This window comes from Platalea leucorodia (assembly GCF_965183815.1).
Source record: "Platalea leucorodia genome assembly, chromosome: 9".
NCBI classification, from domain to species: domain Eukaryota; kingdom Metazoa; phylum Chordata; class Aves; order Pelecaniformes; family Threskiornithidae; genus Platalea; species Platalea leucorodia.
The window spans coordinates 35456508-35474874 of record NC_138831.1 but is presented as its reverse complement, the minus strand read 5'-3'; the positions used below and the strand labels follow the sequence as shown (position 1 = coordinate 35474874).

The window sequence follows — 18367 nt, the reverse complement described above, 5'->3', positions numbered from 1 at the left end:
AGTAAATTTAACAGATTTACGACCAATGGCAAACATAGCATTCTGCTGGGAAGCAAGGTAAAGCAATTATCTTTTCCTTTCAGAGAGACATTAATTGCATTAACACTCACGTTGGCTGAGGAACAAATTTCAAATTTGTAAAGCCTATGTGTAAGTTTTAAAAATGGAACCTACAGTATCTGATCTAGTGAACAGTCATTTCACAATATTATCTTGAGTATTTTATAATGACAGACTGAAAATAATTCCTGCCTACTTTCTGTACATATTAGTAAAGGCATTTCCCATCAAAACAACTCTAAGGACGGTTTCATCTACTTTTAAAAAAGCTATCAATTTTATTTTTTTTTAAACATATATAACGGAGTATATTTTACTGATACTGGCCAGTTTTTTGCAGATAAGTTATTTGCTTGCAGACTGAACACTTTATAAATAAACTGTGACCAGTACATATTGTAAGAGAAACAAATGTGCAACCTATACAGAATGAAATAGAGGCCTCACAACAAATACTTTGTTTTAAAACACACTTTATATTTTATTTAGATTTACCTCATTTGTAGTCAATTTATATTATACTCCTGAATACTGTCTCTGTAACAGCACAGAAGTTGGAAGAATAAAGTAATCTCTAAGGTAGAGGGACTTACAAATCTGCTGGAGTTGTTGTTCCGTACAGTTTTTGCATTCCCAAAGGCCTCCAGTAAAGGGTTGGACTGTAGAATAATATCTTTAACATGCTAAAATTTTAGGAAACAAGAGAAATAGAGATTCAGAAATAGACATTTTTAAAGTTCTTACAGATTTTCTAGAAAACCATGACATCTAAACTATATATTAAAAAAGGAAGAAAGCCTGCATCTGTAAGAAATCCTCTTGATCAGATAAGGAATAGAATCTAACCGTCTTTTTGTTTCAGAGCTTCTAGTTCCTATTTTTTGAAGACAATCCTACAAAATTGAATAAAATGCCTGAAGCTAAAACCTGGTCCTTCTGTTCACTGTTCTGCCATGCAACACAGCCAATAAATTGATCTGGTTTTTTCATCATCTTGATTTTAAATAATTTCCTTCTTACACATGAGCATTTAAATCTTTTGGGGGGTCTGGAACCACAACCAACGAAGTCAGAACAGCATGAAATTTAGGAATCTGCAAGTGCTTCAGCGACCTGCTTTGGAATCAATGATGCTGCTATCTAGCTGTCTTAGAAAGCAATAAAGTATGTTACTATTGTCTCTTTATCTGATCCTGCAAGTTGGAAGTATGCACAAGGTATTAGCTTTGGAACAAACCCAATGCATGCTGGCTTGTGAAGAGAAGATTGAATTTTATTCCAAAAGAAATGCTCAAGGCAACTTACCAACTTTATCAACTGTTACTCTGTAATCACTAAGAATATTTTTTAATTTTGTACAAGAAGCTGGAATCTTTTAAATAAAACAAAATATTTACTTATAAAGTATGATTATATTTATTCCAAAAATAACACAATGCATATTTCTCTGGATCATTTTCTTGGTTACTGAATTATTCTCTGCAACATTCCCAGTATCACTGTTGTGCAAAACTAAGCAGAAAGAACATACTGAACATCAGAGACTGCAATAAAGCAAAAAATAATAGTAAGCACTCAAAAAGAGTGGACTGGTAAAAGCAGTTGCTACCTACCTACCGCTGCCTGTCAGTCAATGAATGACATTGTAATGTTATTAAGGGAATTTTTATGGCTAATTCACTCAATTAGCTTTAGTTAATAGATTTTGATAGATAGAGCAGACATTGATAGCATAGTTATTAACAAAAGCAACTATGTGCCATTTCAGCTAGCTTTCAGATACTCTAATTTTGACCAGATAACCTCATAGAACAGATGATGTTCCTGCTGTTGGCTCTCTGATGTATGCATACAAATCAGAGATTTAATGGAATTAAGAAAAACTCAAAAAGCCAGTTCAGTTTTCAATAGAATGCCAACACAGGATGAAAAACCCACATCTACTAAAAGGAGATCGGTTGTTGTTCTTATTCTGGGTAAGAAAAAGAATTAAAGTACCTTTTACCCCTTAGCTAAAAAAAAAAAAATGCTTGTAGACATAATTCAGCACGAGAGCTACAAAACTTTTAGCAGAGATGCTTCTGGGTCTGTGGATTTCCCTGTGGCTCCCATCACACAGGCAGCCCAGCAATCTGCAAGCAAGCAGTTCCCTCTTGTCTCTCTGCTGTTGAGGGCTTGTATGTATTTCTAGCTGCTCACCCACAAGCTTCTTCAGTAGAGTGCCTCTTGGCTGCCAATGTCTGCCGAGACAGACCTTCGTCATTCTACCTCTGAAGTAAATCTTCAGGCTATGCTTATGCTTCAGTATTACTCTATATCAACTCACCTGTACTTTAGGGCCACCTCCTGAAATTTTGGAGATATAGCTCATTATATATTTAGCAGCTACAGTCTTTCCAGCACCACTTTCCCCACTATGAAAAAAAGAACACAAAAACGTACCTGTTAAGTTTTTAAATAACTCTAGAATGGAGTAATTTGAGGTTTATTTTGTTCAACCAAGACTAAGTACCTTAACAATGAATAATAATAAATACACACCGTATCTACATCAGGTAAGCTGGTACTATATAAACTGATACAGTATTGTAGTGTGGTACTTGGATATGTTTGTGAATAGATAATTTTGAATACACCATCTTGCATGGACACCAGAATATCTACAGGACTTCAAAGTCAGAAAACTACGTAAATTGAGAAATAAATATACTTAAACCAAGATGCTCAAAAGAGAAGTGTGTTAAGAACTCAATTCCCATCTAAATTTAGTGGGATTTCAGGTCTTAACACAAAAACTCCTTTGAAAATCCAAGCTTGAATGCCATGCCAGGTACCTACTTCATTTCAGAAGTCTTTTGTTTTAGGTGTTCCTGAATGAAATAATGAGACATTATTAATCACATCCTGAATGACGGAAGAACTACCTTCCTGTTCCTATGCCTCTTGACACAGGATACAAGAAGTCTTAATATTCCATACTAGCTTTCACAACTCCTTCCTTCCATTATAATATTTCACTTCAATGGTGAATAATGTTTACAACATCAGTACATCTACCTTCTCACAATTAGTAAACTTCTCAAGAGGGAAAGAAGATTGGCATGCCAGGCAATCCAACCTCACACTTTATTTCATACCTTGAAGCTAACTTCATTTCAAGAGAATTCCTCCAGACTTACATAAATCTTGGTGAAAGTCAGCTTGGACCTTAATGAATTTACCCTGACCTGGACAACTAATACCAAAGAACAACACGTGGATGTTGGTTCAATGTCATAAAGATATCTGAAATATTTTTTTTCACATGTGAAAATCTGCGCTACATTTAAGCTCCTGAATAATTTCAGTGAATGTTGTTGACTCTTCTGTCCTGCGCCTACTTGTTCCTGGATATGGATCAAATGCACATCTTTTCCAGCAAAAATTTTAGCTACGTTTGCCAGAGAAACATCAGCATGTCCTGCACAGGAAAAGGACTTGCTGAGAATGTCAACTCATAGCTCCTTATCAGCATGAGTAATGGGAGACATTTCCAAAGGCTTAATTCTGAAAAAGCTCCCCAAACTGCCAAGCTGCAAATATCATTTTACATCTTTAAAGCTTCCAAACAGTACAGAAATACTGAAAGGCTTTTTTTTTTTTTATATCCCAGAAATGTTTTCATGCTTTGTCTTCTCCTGACTGCAGTTTTACAGATCAAACAGGACTCTTGAAAAGGTGAAAAAATACTTCTTCATCATCTCATCTGTGAAGTGCAGACCATGATTTTTATTATTCCGAGTCATCTTTTCCTAAGCATCAAGAAGAAAGACGGTATTATAGGTATCTACTACATTCACAGGGACAGACAGAGTTTGCTGGATGGCAAACTGTATTTGGAAGTTCAAATCAGCAATAGTTTGATAATTAAAATAACATTTCTTCAAAATTTGCTCGCAGTAAATTTGCTCATCCTGTTGTAAAACAAGACAGACAAACCAATGTAAACCGAATCATACTCTTGAGTTTACATATGCAGTTTTCAACTGAATACAGAGGAGGATCCGGGGCCAAACACTGAACGAATCTGGTCAAGTATTATTTATCACGCAGTAAAAATGTAACACATTTCTGTAAGATTTTCTTTGATGCATAAATTATCCTTCTCCTCTTTGTTCAAATTAAGTGTGGCTTATATTTCTCATTCCATAGTATCTGCCACAGAAATTGACCTGGAGGAATATAGTTCCATTTTATTGTTAGTCTCTGTTTTGATATAAGTGGTCCTTTATATCAAATTCAATTTGGCCAAAAGACTGCCTTTCAGAGTTTGCTTTAGATTTATGCATGCATACACTTTTTTTCAGTTTTATGCTTTTATTGATCCGAGACCAGTAAATTGCTCCAATTAAACTAGAATAAAACAGGATGATGCATTATTTATGAAGTAACTTTATCTGATGGGATGGTATCTTGCCCCAGTAAAGCTCAGGTAGTCAACTGCAACATGGATATTGTGGCATCCCTGCCAAATAACTCTCATGCAGAAGCTTTTTCACATATATCTTACTGCTCTGCTGCTATTAAAACTATTTTAGAAAGATGTAAGAATCATTTTCTAGCTTGGTAGTTTTAAGTATGTTGGAAGTACAGAGGTTTTTAAAGGTTGAAAAAACTGTTACAATGGCTTAAAGTAAGTGGATTGTGGTACTGACAATTCTCTCAGAGACTTTTCTTACTAAAAATAAAAACATTACATAGTCTCAATCACTAACAAAAAAGATAATGCTTTGAAAGACATAGTTTTTTCTAGCACTATTTGCTACTTCAGAAAAGTGACATTTTGTCCAGCAAAGTCAATTAACATTTAGCTAAAATCAGAATAAGACTAGAAATGCAGTGGGAAAGTTTTTGCTCCTTCCTTCCTTCCCAGAGGAAATATAATCAGTGATTAGAGTAGAGAAGCAAGATCTGAAACATAGCCTCATCCTTCTCTCTAAAATTAATTTTCTGAGTGGCATTTAATATAGTATCCCTGGCTGTAGAACAATACAAGTAATACTTGTATACATTGCCAGGACAATGTAGAAATTTTAATAACAAATATTTATAAAGAACTCTTGGATCTGCCAGTAAAGAACACTGCCTATGTAAAATACTCTGATGTGTTTGGACAAGCTTTTTGGTTTGTTTACATAGAAAGTTTATTTTCTCTAATTATGTTCCGAGAAACTTCAGTAGCATAACTTCAGTGAAATATTTTTCCCTTCTGAATCAGAGCTTTTACCTAACTTTTCTTACTGTGTTAGACTTATGTTTCTACCACTTCCTCATTAAAATTCAACCATATTTCCAGTTAGATTCTGTACAGACGTTTTAGAACGATCAGTCATCTGAGTCTTTGGGAAAGCTGAGATACAGAAGCTGACTAGAAATCTCATATTAAATTTTGAACTTAATAGACTTAAGATAGACATGAGTTGTTCACTAAAAACAGTTGGGGTAGTAAATGATCTTTCCATTAACATATATTTGTAGTATTTAAGACATATTGTCTTTTCAGGCATGCAGTCATCATACATAGCTTTACTGTACTCAAACGTTGCCATATGGGTGTAAAATGTAAACTAAAATTACAGACAAGAAGGACTGAAAAACTGCTTTAAAGCAACTGCAGAATCTCCTGGCAGAAATCACAGAAAGAAAGGGAAAATAAAGTCCTCAACTTTACAGAAAGGTAAAACCTTAAGAACGCTCTGAAGATTAACACATTTATTGCTACATAATAGAAAAATACTAATCATAACCTCCACTCTCTTAATTAAAGGACAATGATAGTCCAGAAGGAATTAAAAACCACAACAGACAATCCTTCATAATTAAGATCTTGATTGGACAACTCCTTGTTGATAGTTTGGAATGGCCGCCATCTCAAGCGAGGAAGAAATGCGAACATTCTGCTGTAGTAGACATTTATGAGCTTGATTCAATAGAGGCTTAAATTAAGTATCATGCCTCAGTAAAACGTAAACTTAACGAGAAATCAAACTCCAGCATAACTGCGTTACTCATATGAGTAAACTTCCTTTGTCATTCTGCCCGGTGCATACAAGACGGTGGGTACTGCTCCCTCCTCCCACCTAAGCACACACTCTGCACCTGCATTCAGCCCAGCCAGAATCCAGCCCATGAATAACCTCACTGTTTACACTGTTAACAGCCATTCAAAATAGCTCATGGCTCCTCAGCTATAATTAGACATGCGTACATGTAATTTTCTTAGCACATATGCATATACGCTGCAATTACTCCACTAATGAAACAGGCTTCCCTGGCCCTAGAAAAGTTGTTTGGTAACAGTTTTTAGATCATCATTATCACATAAAAAGATTATTTTTGGTTGCTATCTATTCAACCTTTCAGAGAACTGCATTTTCTTTTGGATCTGCTTTCCTAGTTTGCTCACTGACTTTTTGAAGAGGATGAGCTTTTTCTGTCATAGTGTCTAAATGCATTATTTGGAATTCTGGAATTAAATGTCCTGGCAAAAGGGGGTGTGATCCTCACACACACAGGGTCCTGACTACAGCAGGACACTGCAGGGACCTTCCTTCACCTGCCTGGAAATCTATGTCTAGTCTCTAGGAATGCATGTCCCCTCCCAGGCCTGGAGGTAGATGCCACAGGTGCCCAAACCACACGCTGTAGGAAGACACAGGTGTGCACCAATCCCTTCCCCATTGTCCTTGTGTCTCCATTCCCGAGTCTCCATGTGCACCATAACCCAGACGTAGCCTTTTTGATCTGACTGTGAATCAATCCAGTCTACACCTTATTTCTTACCTTCTCTCTTTGCAAACCTTTCTTTAGGGGGAAAATCTGTCATCTTGAGGGGGGAAAAGAAGGAAAAACCTGGGTTTGTTTCTGTACTAGCTTGCTCTGTTCCTTCTGTTCCACCAGGGATTTTCAGTGAAGTCACTCCAAATTCAGACTAGTTGTGAAGTAGAGAAGCAAACAGGCACCTCATAATAACCACATTGTTATCACCACTCATTTTGCACAGGACAAATTTTTATGGCAAAAACTACGGTTCACTGAAACACAAACATTCATCTGAAACTACTTAGGTTCAGCAGACTTCTGTGGAACTGAAGGCAGACAGAACTACAGCTCAATTTTTTGAGAATCACCACTTTAGGGGCAGAAACGGTAAAGTCCTTGGCAGCTATTAAGTGAAACTGATGGTGTGGTAGTAGAAATGAAGCTAGCCAGAACACTCATTTCATTCAAGAGCTGCAGCACCTTGGGAGCTTCTAGTCTGCCAGCAATTTCAGTGCCTTTTGGTCTATGAAATAAAACGTCAGCAAACAAATCCCAAACTTCAAGAAACTTCATTCTTAAGCCAGCTCTAGTTGTTAGAAATAGTGATGATGGCATTAAAACCAGAAAATACAGGATGTGTCTAAACAGTTTAAATGAAATGTGGTTGAAAGGATTAAAATATCAACCAAACAAAATCAATTTTGTGAATGGCTGAGTTACTCAATTTCATAAAAATAATTTCTAAGTGTCCCAAAAAATCAAATACCATCATGAAAACTACCTGCAGGTCTAGCCTGCAGTTTTTACAGTGTTTGTAATAATAATCACAGGAAAAATAAATGTGTAGAAAGGAAGAGGAACTCTCTGAAATGCCCCTGGCAAACATATTTCTTTCTTGTTTCAATTTTGCAGTAGATTTCAATTAACTCCAGCAGATTTTGAATAGGCTGTGCACACACTGACAGAAAACTCACTCTGCACATACAAAATGCAGACACTCCAAAGAGCACGTCATCCATCATTCAAGCACAAGAAGAATTCTCGTGTGAATTTAAACTTGTAAGTCTGCATCTCAGATCTCTGAAAATGTGACCCTTTGCATCCATTGCACTTTGGGGCATTAGCAATGGATCAAAAAACATGTTTTTTAATCACAGTTCACCACAGTTTAAAGGTTTTCACCATACATTTAGCTTCATATGAAACATCGCAGGCTCTGGGATGGTACTTTGTTCAAAAAGCAAAATAAACCCCGATTTTACCTATTCCTAACAGGTCTGAATTTGACTAAATGGGACTAGTAACTTCAGCATGGCAACAGTTTTCCAAAAGGGAAGACTGAGCTCAAGAAACAATTCAGATATATGAGAGACAGGAATATGAGCTCTGAGCATTTTGTTTCATATGGCACGATGCTGTAGCCAGGGGCCCAGGAACGGGGAGGCCCTTATAGGAGGAGTACAGCTCAGCGTAGCAAACTGTTAACGCCCGATTGACCTTCCTACATGTAAAATCAACAGTTTCCACATACCTACATACACTTTGCTGATACTAAGAGGGACACACCTGTGCACTTTTCCACTGTAACACGTCACCCAGGAAAGCTCTGCCTGGACAACCCCCAGACATAGAATCAAAGAAATAAAAACAGTGAATATAACTTTAAAATAATTATTCCTTACAAGCTTTCACAGCAGCTCATCAGTGAGATATATTAATATGAAATCTATTTTCACACTGGATCATTCAGCAGGGTACAGAAACGCTTGCACATGGAGCACCTCCACATGTAAGACCCACATACTAAGCCCAGTTCTTTATAATACTCCTACGACAACATTATATTAGTACGTGGCTGGTGCAAGGGCATTTAAGCTTAAACAACAGTGGCCATCCACCATTTCCTGGCAGGTTCCAGCCTAAGGGATTGGACGCACTAAGTTACGTGGCATCTGATCTGATCACCAGTGACACTCTGCCTCTTGGGGCTGTGACACTGCAGGGCACACAGCCACCCCAGGGAGAAGACCAGAGAGGGCCCCCTGGACAAAGAAAACATTCAGTCTTGAAATCTCTCTTTTGTTAAATTCAACAGCAGTTAAACTCATAGTGCTACTTCTCAGCATGTTCCACAGAGAAATGATAGAAAGCTTAAGAAAAGCTGTTATTAATAAAATAATGACAGCTTCCCTTCAAATTATTTTTTCTTTTTCTCCTCTTTCTTTTCCCTAGTTCTCGGGCAAGTCTTGTAGGCCAGTGGTCTCCAAACGCTTTTGATCACACACACCATCATTAAAAAAATGTCTGAGCACACACTCCCAATGTACATATATAATTTATCTATTTACAAATTACATACATCTACTACTAAAGGTCTAATATTTTCTTCTCACATCCCAATGGTTTTCACTGCACAGCCCCTACGATGCATGCACCCCACTTTGGAGACCACTGCCACAGGTAAAGTGCAGTTCCAGGTGCACTACAGTGAGCCTCTGAAGTCTTCTATGTAAGAAGGAAAGTCAGAAGAGGTATAGTGTACGAGCCCAAATATCCTGCAGTTCTTGCTCTCTGCGTACTTTCTCTTATCATTCACCACCTATAAACCCACAGATGAGAACAAAGCATACTTCTGGACCCAAAACTCACTCTGATTGTAACTTAAGTATTGCCTGTCATTAAAAAAGTTCAGTAATAATTCTACAGTGAATTCCTTCAGCCTAATAATTAAAATACATTAATAGTGAAAACAAAATTAATTTTCCGGTATCTCTCTCCTCCTTTTGTCTCTGACTGAATACAAGCAAAACTCCAAAAGGAACAAAAGCATATTTATTTATAACAGGGGAAAAAAAAGAAATAGTACTAAAAACAGAGTATGGTAAATGCAGTCAATGTGAGAATGCTGGATTTAACAGTCTCTGTGGCTGCTATAGGTGTTAATCCATCTCTCTCACATAGTCATTCAAGCTATTGCAGTTTTGGTATTGGGCATGAAGCTGGCTATGTGAGAAAGAGATTTCTTGTGGTTAAGCTATCATCAGGATTTCAATGGAAAACAAAAGGGAGGGTCAGGAAGTATTTAGCTATCCTAGAAAACCCCCAAATGTTCTGTGGTCATGGACAGATTTTTATTGATATAACAAAACCCAAACTTTTCTGCTTCTTGAAGTTAACACATCAAAAGAAGATGATAAAATATTTTTTTACAGATCATCTTACCTGATAATGACACATTGATTTTCTCTGTCAATAATCATGTTTCTGTACATGCTGTCTGCAAGAGCATAAATATGTGGTGGGTTTTCATATTGTGCCTAGGAGGGGAAATAGAGAATAATTTTTCAACACAGCATTAAACAACACAGAAAGAGCAATATAAATTTTTATTTAAATTGAAAGAATTATTTTCCTGGAAAAACAATTCTGAATCCCACTTTATACTGAATTTTCCCCAGGAATTTTTTTGTTCGTTTAATAAAAACAAACCAAAGTCTCTGGGTTTTGTTACTGAGCTTTCTCTCATCCATAATTTTCTCCTAAACTATCGTAAACACCCTGTTCTAAAAATGGTCTGTGCTTGAAATACATTACTTGTCCAAGAGAAACTCACATAATTTAAGCCTATTCCACCAGTGGTCATATGCTAACAATAAACTATCTAAACCACTACACAGAGCCTGGTGCTGTATGTCTTATTTTCATCCACTGAGTCCATTCAAACCGAATGCTTTCCCGAATCTATGGACATGCCCAACTCACGCAAAGCAGAAAACCGAGTTTTAAGTCCCTCACGTCCCTGTGCTGGCTCACTCTTCAAGCTATATTTTCAAAAGTGGCATCTAATTTTGGCATCTCAATTTTTTTATTGTTCTTGTCTAGTTTGAGAGTTCTCAAGTCACAGTCTCCAAATCCACTAATGGCCATTTTGTATCGTGCACCACACTTTAAGCATACAATAGCTTAAAAACTGCTTTCGCAGGAAGAGGGACGTGTCAAGGAGAGAAACCTGATATGGATTAGAGCTAATCAGTACAAGTATTTTCTTGAAATACTAGTCGTATGTTCCAGGGAATTCAATTTGAAGACTCAATATACGGTAATGGATATCAGCCAAGTTCTCCCGAGCTAGTACAACACTACCAAAACCCAGAAACAAATGCTTCCAAGAGCATAACCGTGTAGAGTAACATTTACATGCCCCTGAATACTGCAGTACATTTTAAGCTGCTTTACTTACTGCTCCTTGGTACATTTCAATTTCCTTTTCCCCAAAATACGGCATTTGCTTGAAAGGATTCACAGAGATTAATACAGAGCCAATATATGTCTATATTCAAAAAAGTTAAGGTAAATACAGTTTCATAAAGTATTATCTTACCACTAGTGACTGCCAAATAACTTTTCCACCTACTACGTTATACAGCACAGCTTCAACTAATAGTAAAAAACCCACAGCTTACAACAATTGTTAATAAAAATTAAATTAGCAGACTTACAAGAATATAAACATATCATTCAATGGGATACTTTAATATTATCAAAATATTTATTTTAGGACAAACTAAGTATAGAAACATGTATTAGAGGTCCCAACACAACACACCTTGAATAAAAATACAGAAAGGAAATGGCATATTTAAACTGTTCTACTCCTTTGTAACTGAGGAGGTCGTATTGTCGGTATTAGAAAACATTGTTTTGACCTTTGCAGAATATAGTATAGTGACACATTCTGATCTCACAGAGACAGTGCTGAGCATGCACAGTCGGATGGAAACAGCCACGACTGAGCTAAATCGGACAATTATTCCGCTGCGTGTACTGGTGGGGGAGCTAAGGGAATTAGGTAGTTCAGTATGTAGTGTTATTTTATGAGTGTAACTATTAAAAGTCCCTAGGAGTATTATCCTGCAGGCTGCCCTATAAGACAACACTCGGTTTCAAGCTATTACTAGCCCCAGGAAGCTTTTTTGCAACATTTTGAATGCTAGCATTTCACCATTCTGCGTTCAGCTGCACATGTACCTACATTTACAAAATATTTTAGAAACCTCTCCAATTCAAATTGCAGTGTACATATATGAAGCAACTGATACTACTTTACAGGCAGGACTGGTCTATTGAGCTGGGAGTTAGCAGTGTACCCATGTCAGTGAGTCCAAAATGTTGTACTGCAGGTTTCATTTAACAATCTGGAATTGTTCATAGGCAAATTTACTATCTAAGCTTTCCCTACAAAAGTAGGAAAATTTAAAAAATTATCCTGCTGGATTATCCTATGTAAGTGTCTATTATTGTGGTGCCACAGCACAAAATGGTAACATGTTAGAGAAGAAGTATAACTCAGTGAATGTAACTTCTGTATTGTTAATTTGCAATGCTTTCTTCATACATTTTTAAATTTAATTCAAAGAAGAGTGACAAGATCTGGGTCTTGAATATAATAAATCAAGCATTCATTGTATCAGTATAAACATCCAAAGTGACAGTTTTCTGTTGGTAAACAATACTAGCATTTTCTGGGACGATTCGGTAATCTCTATGCAATGTAGCAGAGAGAAACATTCATTCATGGGTGGACATACAAACAATTGGAAGATTCAAGAGATGATCTCCATTTTAGAATGAGAAGCCTTCGCAGAACTGCAAAAGGAGTCTTTTCTCCCTACACAAAGGAGTTCTAATGCTTTAAAAGAAGACTCTGATCCCTCATGTGACCACAAGTCCCCTTGGAAAACATACTTATTCCTGCTTCAGTAGAAAGACCATCTCCCTGTTAATCTCATTTTTATAAGAAAAAATGCATAAAACCTTTTCTTCAGCACAGAGCACTGAAGACTTTGTGAATGTACTGCATGGAAGATGCGGTGTTCCACAGGGACAAAAGCGCTTATGTTACTAACAGGAAAAGCGCTATAGTTTGCCCCAACACTATAGTTTGACAAATATTGTGCAACTTTACCACGTTTCTATAAGGCAAATTTAGTAATGGTGTGGTACATTACTGAACAGAGGATCCAAACCCATGTGCACACACATATTAAAAACCTCTGCAGTTTGGGATGGAAATGCCAGCACAACTGCAAGATTAATTTTCCTCTATCGGTCCTTGCTAAATTGAGCTGCTACTTAGCTCTTAACCATCTGAATATATGGAAATAACCAGGAGATGTTATATTTCCTTCCCTTTCTGCTAAAAAAAGTTAAACTCTCAAGGAAACTATTCTCCAGATACAACTAGGAAGTATGAAAACCTGGCTACAGCAGAAGAAGAAACAGTATCACTTTCTAGTACATCATCATATTGACTCGTGTTTACCAAATTTATTATTGCAGCTCATGGTACATTGTGAAAGCTAAAAATGAAACAAAATCATAGAATCATAGAATATCTCACGTTGGAAGGGACCCATAAGGATCGATTCCAACTCCCTGCTCCTTGCAGGACCATATTAGTGACTATTGTTATCTCAAGGAATTCCTTTCATATGAAATTCAAAAAAAAAAAAAAAAAAAAAAAAAAAAAAAAGGCAAACCTTTGGTGCTGAAATCTGTTTTCTTGTATATGTTCAGGTATTTAAATCTTTCATGTTTTCATTAATCATAGAAAAAAATTTTAAAGTGCAAATACTGTACTGCAGATTTACCGATGTTCACATGTTCACCTGTTTCCATCAGCCCATGATTCACAGTATTAACAATTCCAGAATAAGTTGTAAATGGTGCTGTGTCACAGAAGAAATGCTATTTTGAAAGCATTAGAAGACAATATGGTATCAAGACACATATATGCACCTTAAGCCTATTAATTCTTGCTCTTAGAAGCAGCATTACTGCAGTAGCTTCAGGGGTCATGTGAATATATAAATATATGGAGCTATAGGTCTATCTTCAACAATGACAAGAACAATTCCAAATATCAAAAAGAATACCTTAAAATAATTTTTCAGATCTTAATTTCAACCCTCATAATTAGCCCAGTTTACAAAGCATTTTGTGTAATCTCAGGTGAACTGTCACATAAAATGCTCAGCATCTTTCAGTTATCTGCTTAAATAGAACACATACATATAATTAGTTTCCCATTGGCTCAGAAAGTCCACGGGGCCCCACTAAAAACGCCACTATAAAGGATACAAAAATATAATCATCCATGTATCGTTTCTTTAGGTTCTCCACTATGGAATCCTCTGTGATTTTGGAAAGAAGGACCATATCATCCACTCCACTGTGCTTGACATTGTGGCTCTGCCAATGATATCTGTAGTGTCCTTTGCTGCCCTGCAGGAAAGCACAATAAGCATCAAAAAGGTTACTACGTTTCTCATTAGCATTAAATAACTGAAAACAATCTATTCAAATTCCAACTTCCAAAATATTTTTCATTCATTGAATTCTATTCCTTGATCCAGGCATTATATAAAGGCATACATAAATGACGTCAACTGACTTCCCTGTGAACTACTAAAGAATTGCACTGCTCTCAAAAATTAGAAGGTAATTCCAGGGGGTTTTGTGAATGTCTACACACAGAAGGGATTTCAGATGCCAGACATTTCTAAATCTCGCAGAAAAAAACAATTATTCCAACTGAGATGCAGTTATTGGAAGTTAAGGATGCAAAAATTACACTCCTACAGTGCAACTATTAGCAGCGAGGATAATTACCACCTGAACTATTAAATTGGGTACAGTGGATTCTCCATCCTTCACAGTCTTTTAAGTCAAACTTGCACGTACGCTGTTATTCAACTGGAAGCTGTGAGCCTGATGCAGTAAGTATTCAGTGATGTTCTGCAGATTATGTTACGCAGCTTGTCGGCTGCATGTCTTAACAGTCCCTTCTGATCTGTTAGTCACCATGCTTAACTGACATCTAAATAGATATTCTCTCCCCACACTTAGAGACTACTATTTCAGGATGCTACTGGAAACTTGTGACATTTCAAGCTATAGCACTTGAAATCAAAATCTGTTTTTTTCCAGCTGATTTGAACAGTAGTCAGGTTCAATGGATACACCCACAAACAAATTTAAATCCAGTCTAGATCAATGCTATTAATTCAGCTATAAAGCTACTCTCCAAATCCAAACCTCTTTTCTGTAGCCTGGCAGATACTGCTAATGGAGTTTTGCCCTCTTGCCTTTTTATACTTTATTTTTTGTTTATGCGATACTGAAATTAGTGATGCTGGAATTAACACATTTTACACTGAGAAATTATCAAGCATGCTGTCAAGGAAGATGTGGCCAACAAAATGGCAATTCTGTGTATTCCCCTAATTTTTTAATACCACAATTTCAAATAATGTGATTTAGCTACACAGCTCTCATATATATTACGGGATCAAGTCATATTCATCAGAATACAAGCAATTTATTATTATAAAGTATTTAGCAGAATAAAATAATACATAATTTTACAGATTAAGTAAGAAAATTCAGGTACTCTGAACACTTTGGCTGCACTCAAGTATTCTGAAATGGGACACTAGCAATTTACAGAGGTGCAACTTTTGTGTGTACACACTTCCACACTAGCAAGTGACCTATGCAACTGTACTAACACAAAAGCGCATCTGCTGAATTGTTTCCTCATGTAAATGGTCAAGCACTTTTATCGATACCAGGCATAGGAGTGGGAAGTACAAATGGAGTCAGAGGAGTACAAGGTTCTTATTTTAAGCTGGGGTGGCTAAAAGCGTTCATTAAACTAGTCTCAGACTAGGTTTTTCCACAAACTTCACTGAACCTATTAGGGGGAAAGCCCAACCAAAACTAATGAAGACACAGATCTAATGCATAATGTATATCAGCAAATGGAGTCAGGCCTATAGGTTAGCCTCATCTCAACTTGACTGGCATGAAAACCAAGGACCAACTGGACTTTTATCTCAAGTTTAATTACCTTGCACTAAAACCAGACCCATTCTACTACTGCAAACAGCACAGAACTTGCAGGCTTTATGTGTGTTTTCTATTAAGTCTCCAGCCATTGCTACCACTGATGCAGCTCTGTCACTGCTAACAACACTAAAGAACAGTTGCAAAGTTGAATTAAAAGAATGCTTTTAAATATAGTACAGCAGAGGTAAATATGTCTGAAAACACACAATCTCGGCAATTTTCTTGAATATCCACAACCTTACATGAGCTTCAATAAAATAATAATCTTAAGCTAGCTTAGTTTGCATGAACCTTGTGAATTTTATATTTGCACAATGGAAGCAGTGATCTGGAAGCACTGAGAAAATGAAGGAACCAATTAATTTTTGGAAATTGTTATAAAACATGTGACTGAAAAAAATCAGTTGAAGGTTGGGTTATTGGAGAAAACAGAGGTCCAACAGAGAAGCATAATTTCCTTCAGTGTACTCATCAGCTCTTTATGATATTACACTTGGAAAAAGGAACTGGCAGGATGGACAAAAAGGTACGGTATCAAAATAAATACAGAGAATCACATTCTTCACAAAGCTATACAGAATGTGGTTTAGTATCAGATAATAGAGCAAGCTACAGAAAATGTGCAAGAAATGAGAGTGGGAAAACAATCAAGCTTCCCATTGGAAGCTATGGCCTCAGACACAGTAAATTCAATGAGAAGAGGACAAAGCTCACAAAGCCATGGGATATATGGAAAATGTGCACACAGTTTGCAAAACAGCAGGCTTTAAAAAAGTCACTGACTGTTGGTGACTGTGATTAAGCCACACACACTACCAGGCCAAAGGGCTCTTTCCCAAAAGCAATGCGAACCAGCACGCAAGCAAGAGGGGCAGCGCCAGGAAGGCTCAGCTTGCCCTGAGAGCAGCTCTCCCCAGTGCTTACACACTGCTCTAACGTGCAGCTGTAATCAAACCTGAGTACTACACTATCACACACCCTCAAATGGAAAAGGATTTAGAAAGATTTAATAAAAAGGCAGCAGCCTAAATATCCAAGAAAGCAACAGCATGGAAGACAGCTGAGAGTGGTAGCACTAAGTACTTCACATTAATATTGTATCACATTTTAAACGACAGTTTTTATCAGTAGTTTGGGACTACTTTTTTCCACTTAAAGCATTGTCTTACATGCAAGTATACAGAGACACAGCAAAATCATCACCAGATTATTATCAGACTTCTCCTTAGGATCTAGAAATAAGCCCAAGTTTCAGTAGCGCCTAACTGCATCTGTGGTTAAGTTTTGCTCTCGCTCTCCCTTCTCCAGGAACCTAACACCAGTAGGATGGCCATGCACCAGTGGCTAGCACCTCCTTGGTCTGGGCAACAAAACAGGGAGTGCTGTTTCTACAGGACAGCACCTACCCCCAAGTTCTTCCTCTTCCAAGCATGAGGGATGACTACAGAGTCTAACTTGTATTTATCAACTTCAGTCACTTCCAACTGGTACTATAACCATGTCCAGCTAGCAGTTAACTGGTTTTTATACAGTTGGGGGGGGGGGGGGAATCTTCCTGTCATAAATCATCTGAAAAAACACATCATAGCAGTTGTAAAAGCAACTCTTCATATTTCTCCAGGCTGCATATTTCCTAAAGGTCAAAGATATATACTTAAAAATTAGAATGCTTTTCAATTGCCCACATTGCAAACACTAATGATTTGTTCTTATTGCATATTTCTTGAGAATTTCACCTTTATTTTAGCTAGAGCTTTCTACCATCCACATAACAATGCAGTACTCTAATCTGGAGACAATTTACACCTGAGCTAGTTACCTGTGTCCACCTTAACTTCAACCTGCTTTGCAGGGAGGACTCAGATTAATTCACTCAGCTGCTGATTGTCCTCTGTTGCCCTTCACACAACACGCTTTCCTCTCCACCTGCTCCAGGGACAGGTCAGGTCTCCTGGGACTGACCGGGAACTTCAGACCCAGCAGAACAAGGGCCAGTGGAGATGCCCCACACCCCCGTGTCAGCACTAGCCACAGTGAGGACTCAGTAACTCGAACAGAGCTCCCCTGTGGCATGGTCAGATCTGGGCAAACAGAGAGGCTCGGAGCTTGCGGTCCATCCCTGGGCCTAGCTGTGCAGTTCAGATGTCAGCAAATAGCAACCTCGTTTCTCTTAGGTTTTCTCCGTGAAAGATGTGATCTAACTGTACAATAAGCCAATGAAAGTCTTTGTGTCAGCACTAACAATGCTTAAGCAGCTGAAAAAACATGAGCTTAGCAGATGAGGAAAAATACAGAAAACCAAAAACACATCAACAGCCTGCTAAGAGCCACAGAAGTGGAACCGTGAGTGTTGAACAACCGGGCTGCCAGGCCTCCTTCAGGCTCTCCCTGAGCTTCCGACCCAGCACCTGACGTTGCACAGGGAATGGAGGCTGGGCGGGTGAAGCTGGAATTAAAGGCGTGTACTGCATTGCTGTCAGCTGTTATTATTCATTTGGTTGCTGTTTTAGGCTCAAAATCAGATCTGCTTTGCACTGACAAGAATAATATTTATGAGTCACAAGATGACCCTGTGAGCTAGGAGCCTACTGTTTGC

General features: G+C 37.5%; 1 protein-coding gene across 1 annotated transcript in view; it reads right to left on the bottom strand.

The window, feature by feature from the left end:
* MYO1E (myosin IE) overlaps positions 1-18367 on the bottom strand; it is a 96044-nt gene that overhangs the window by 46246 nt on the left and 31431 nt on the right. Inside the window, exons 2-6 of the mRNA XM_082321759.1 lie at positions 14002-14145; positions 11102-11191; positions 10084-10178; positions 2387-2474; positions 654-743 (exon numbers count right to left, since the gene is read on the bottom strand). Coding sequence (XP_082177885.1) covers positions 654-743; positions 2387-2474; positions 10084-10178; positions 11102-11191; positions 14002-14145 — 507 coding nt within the window. The remainder of the gene's footprint in view (positions 1-653; positions 744-2386; positions 2475-10083; positions 10179-11101; positions 11192-14001; positions 14146-18367) is intronic.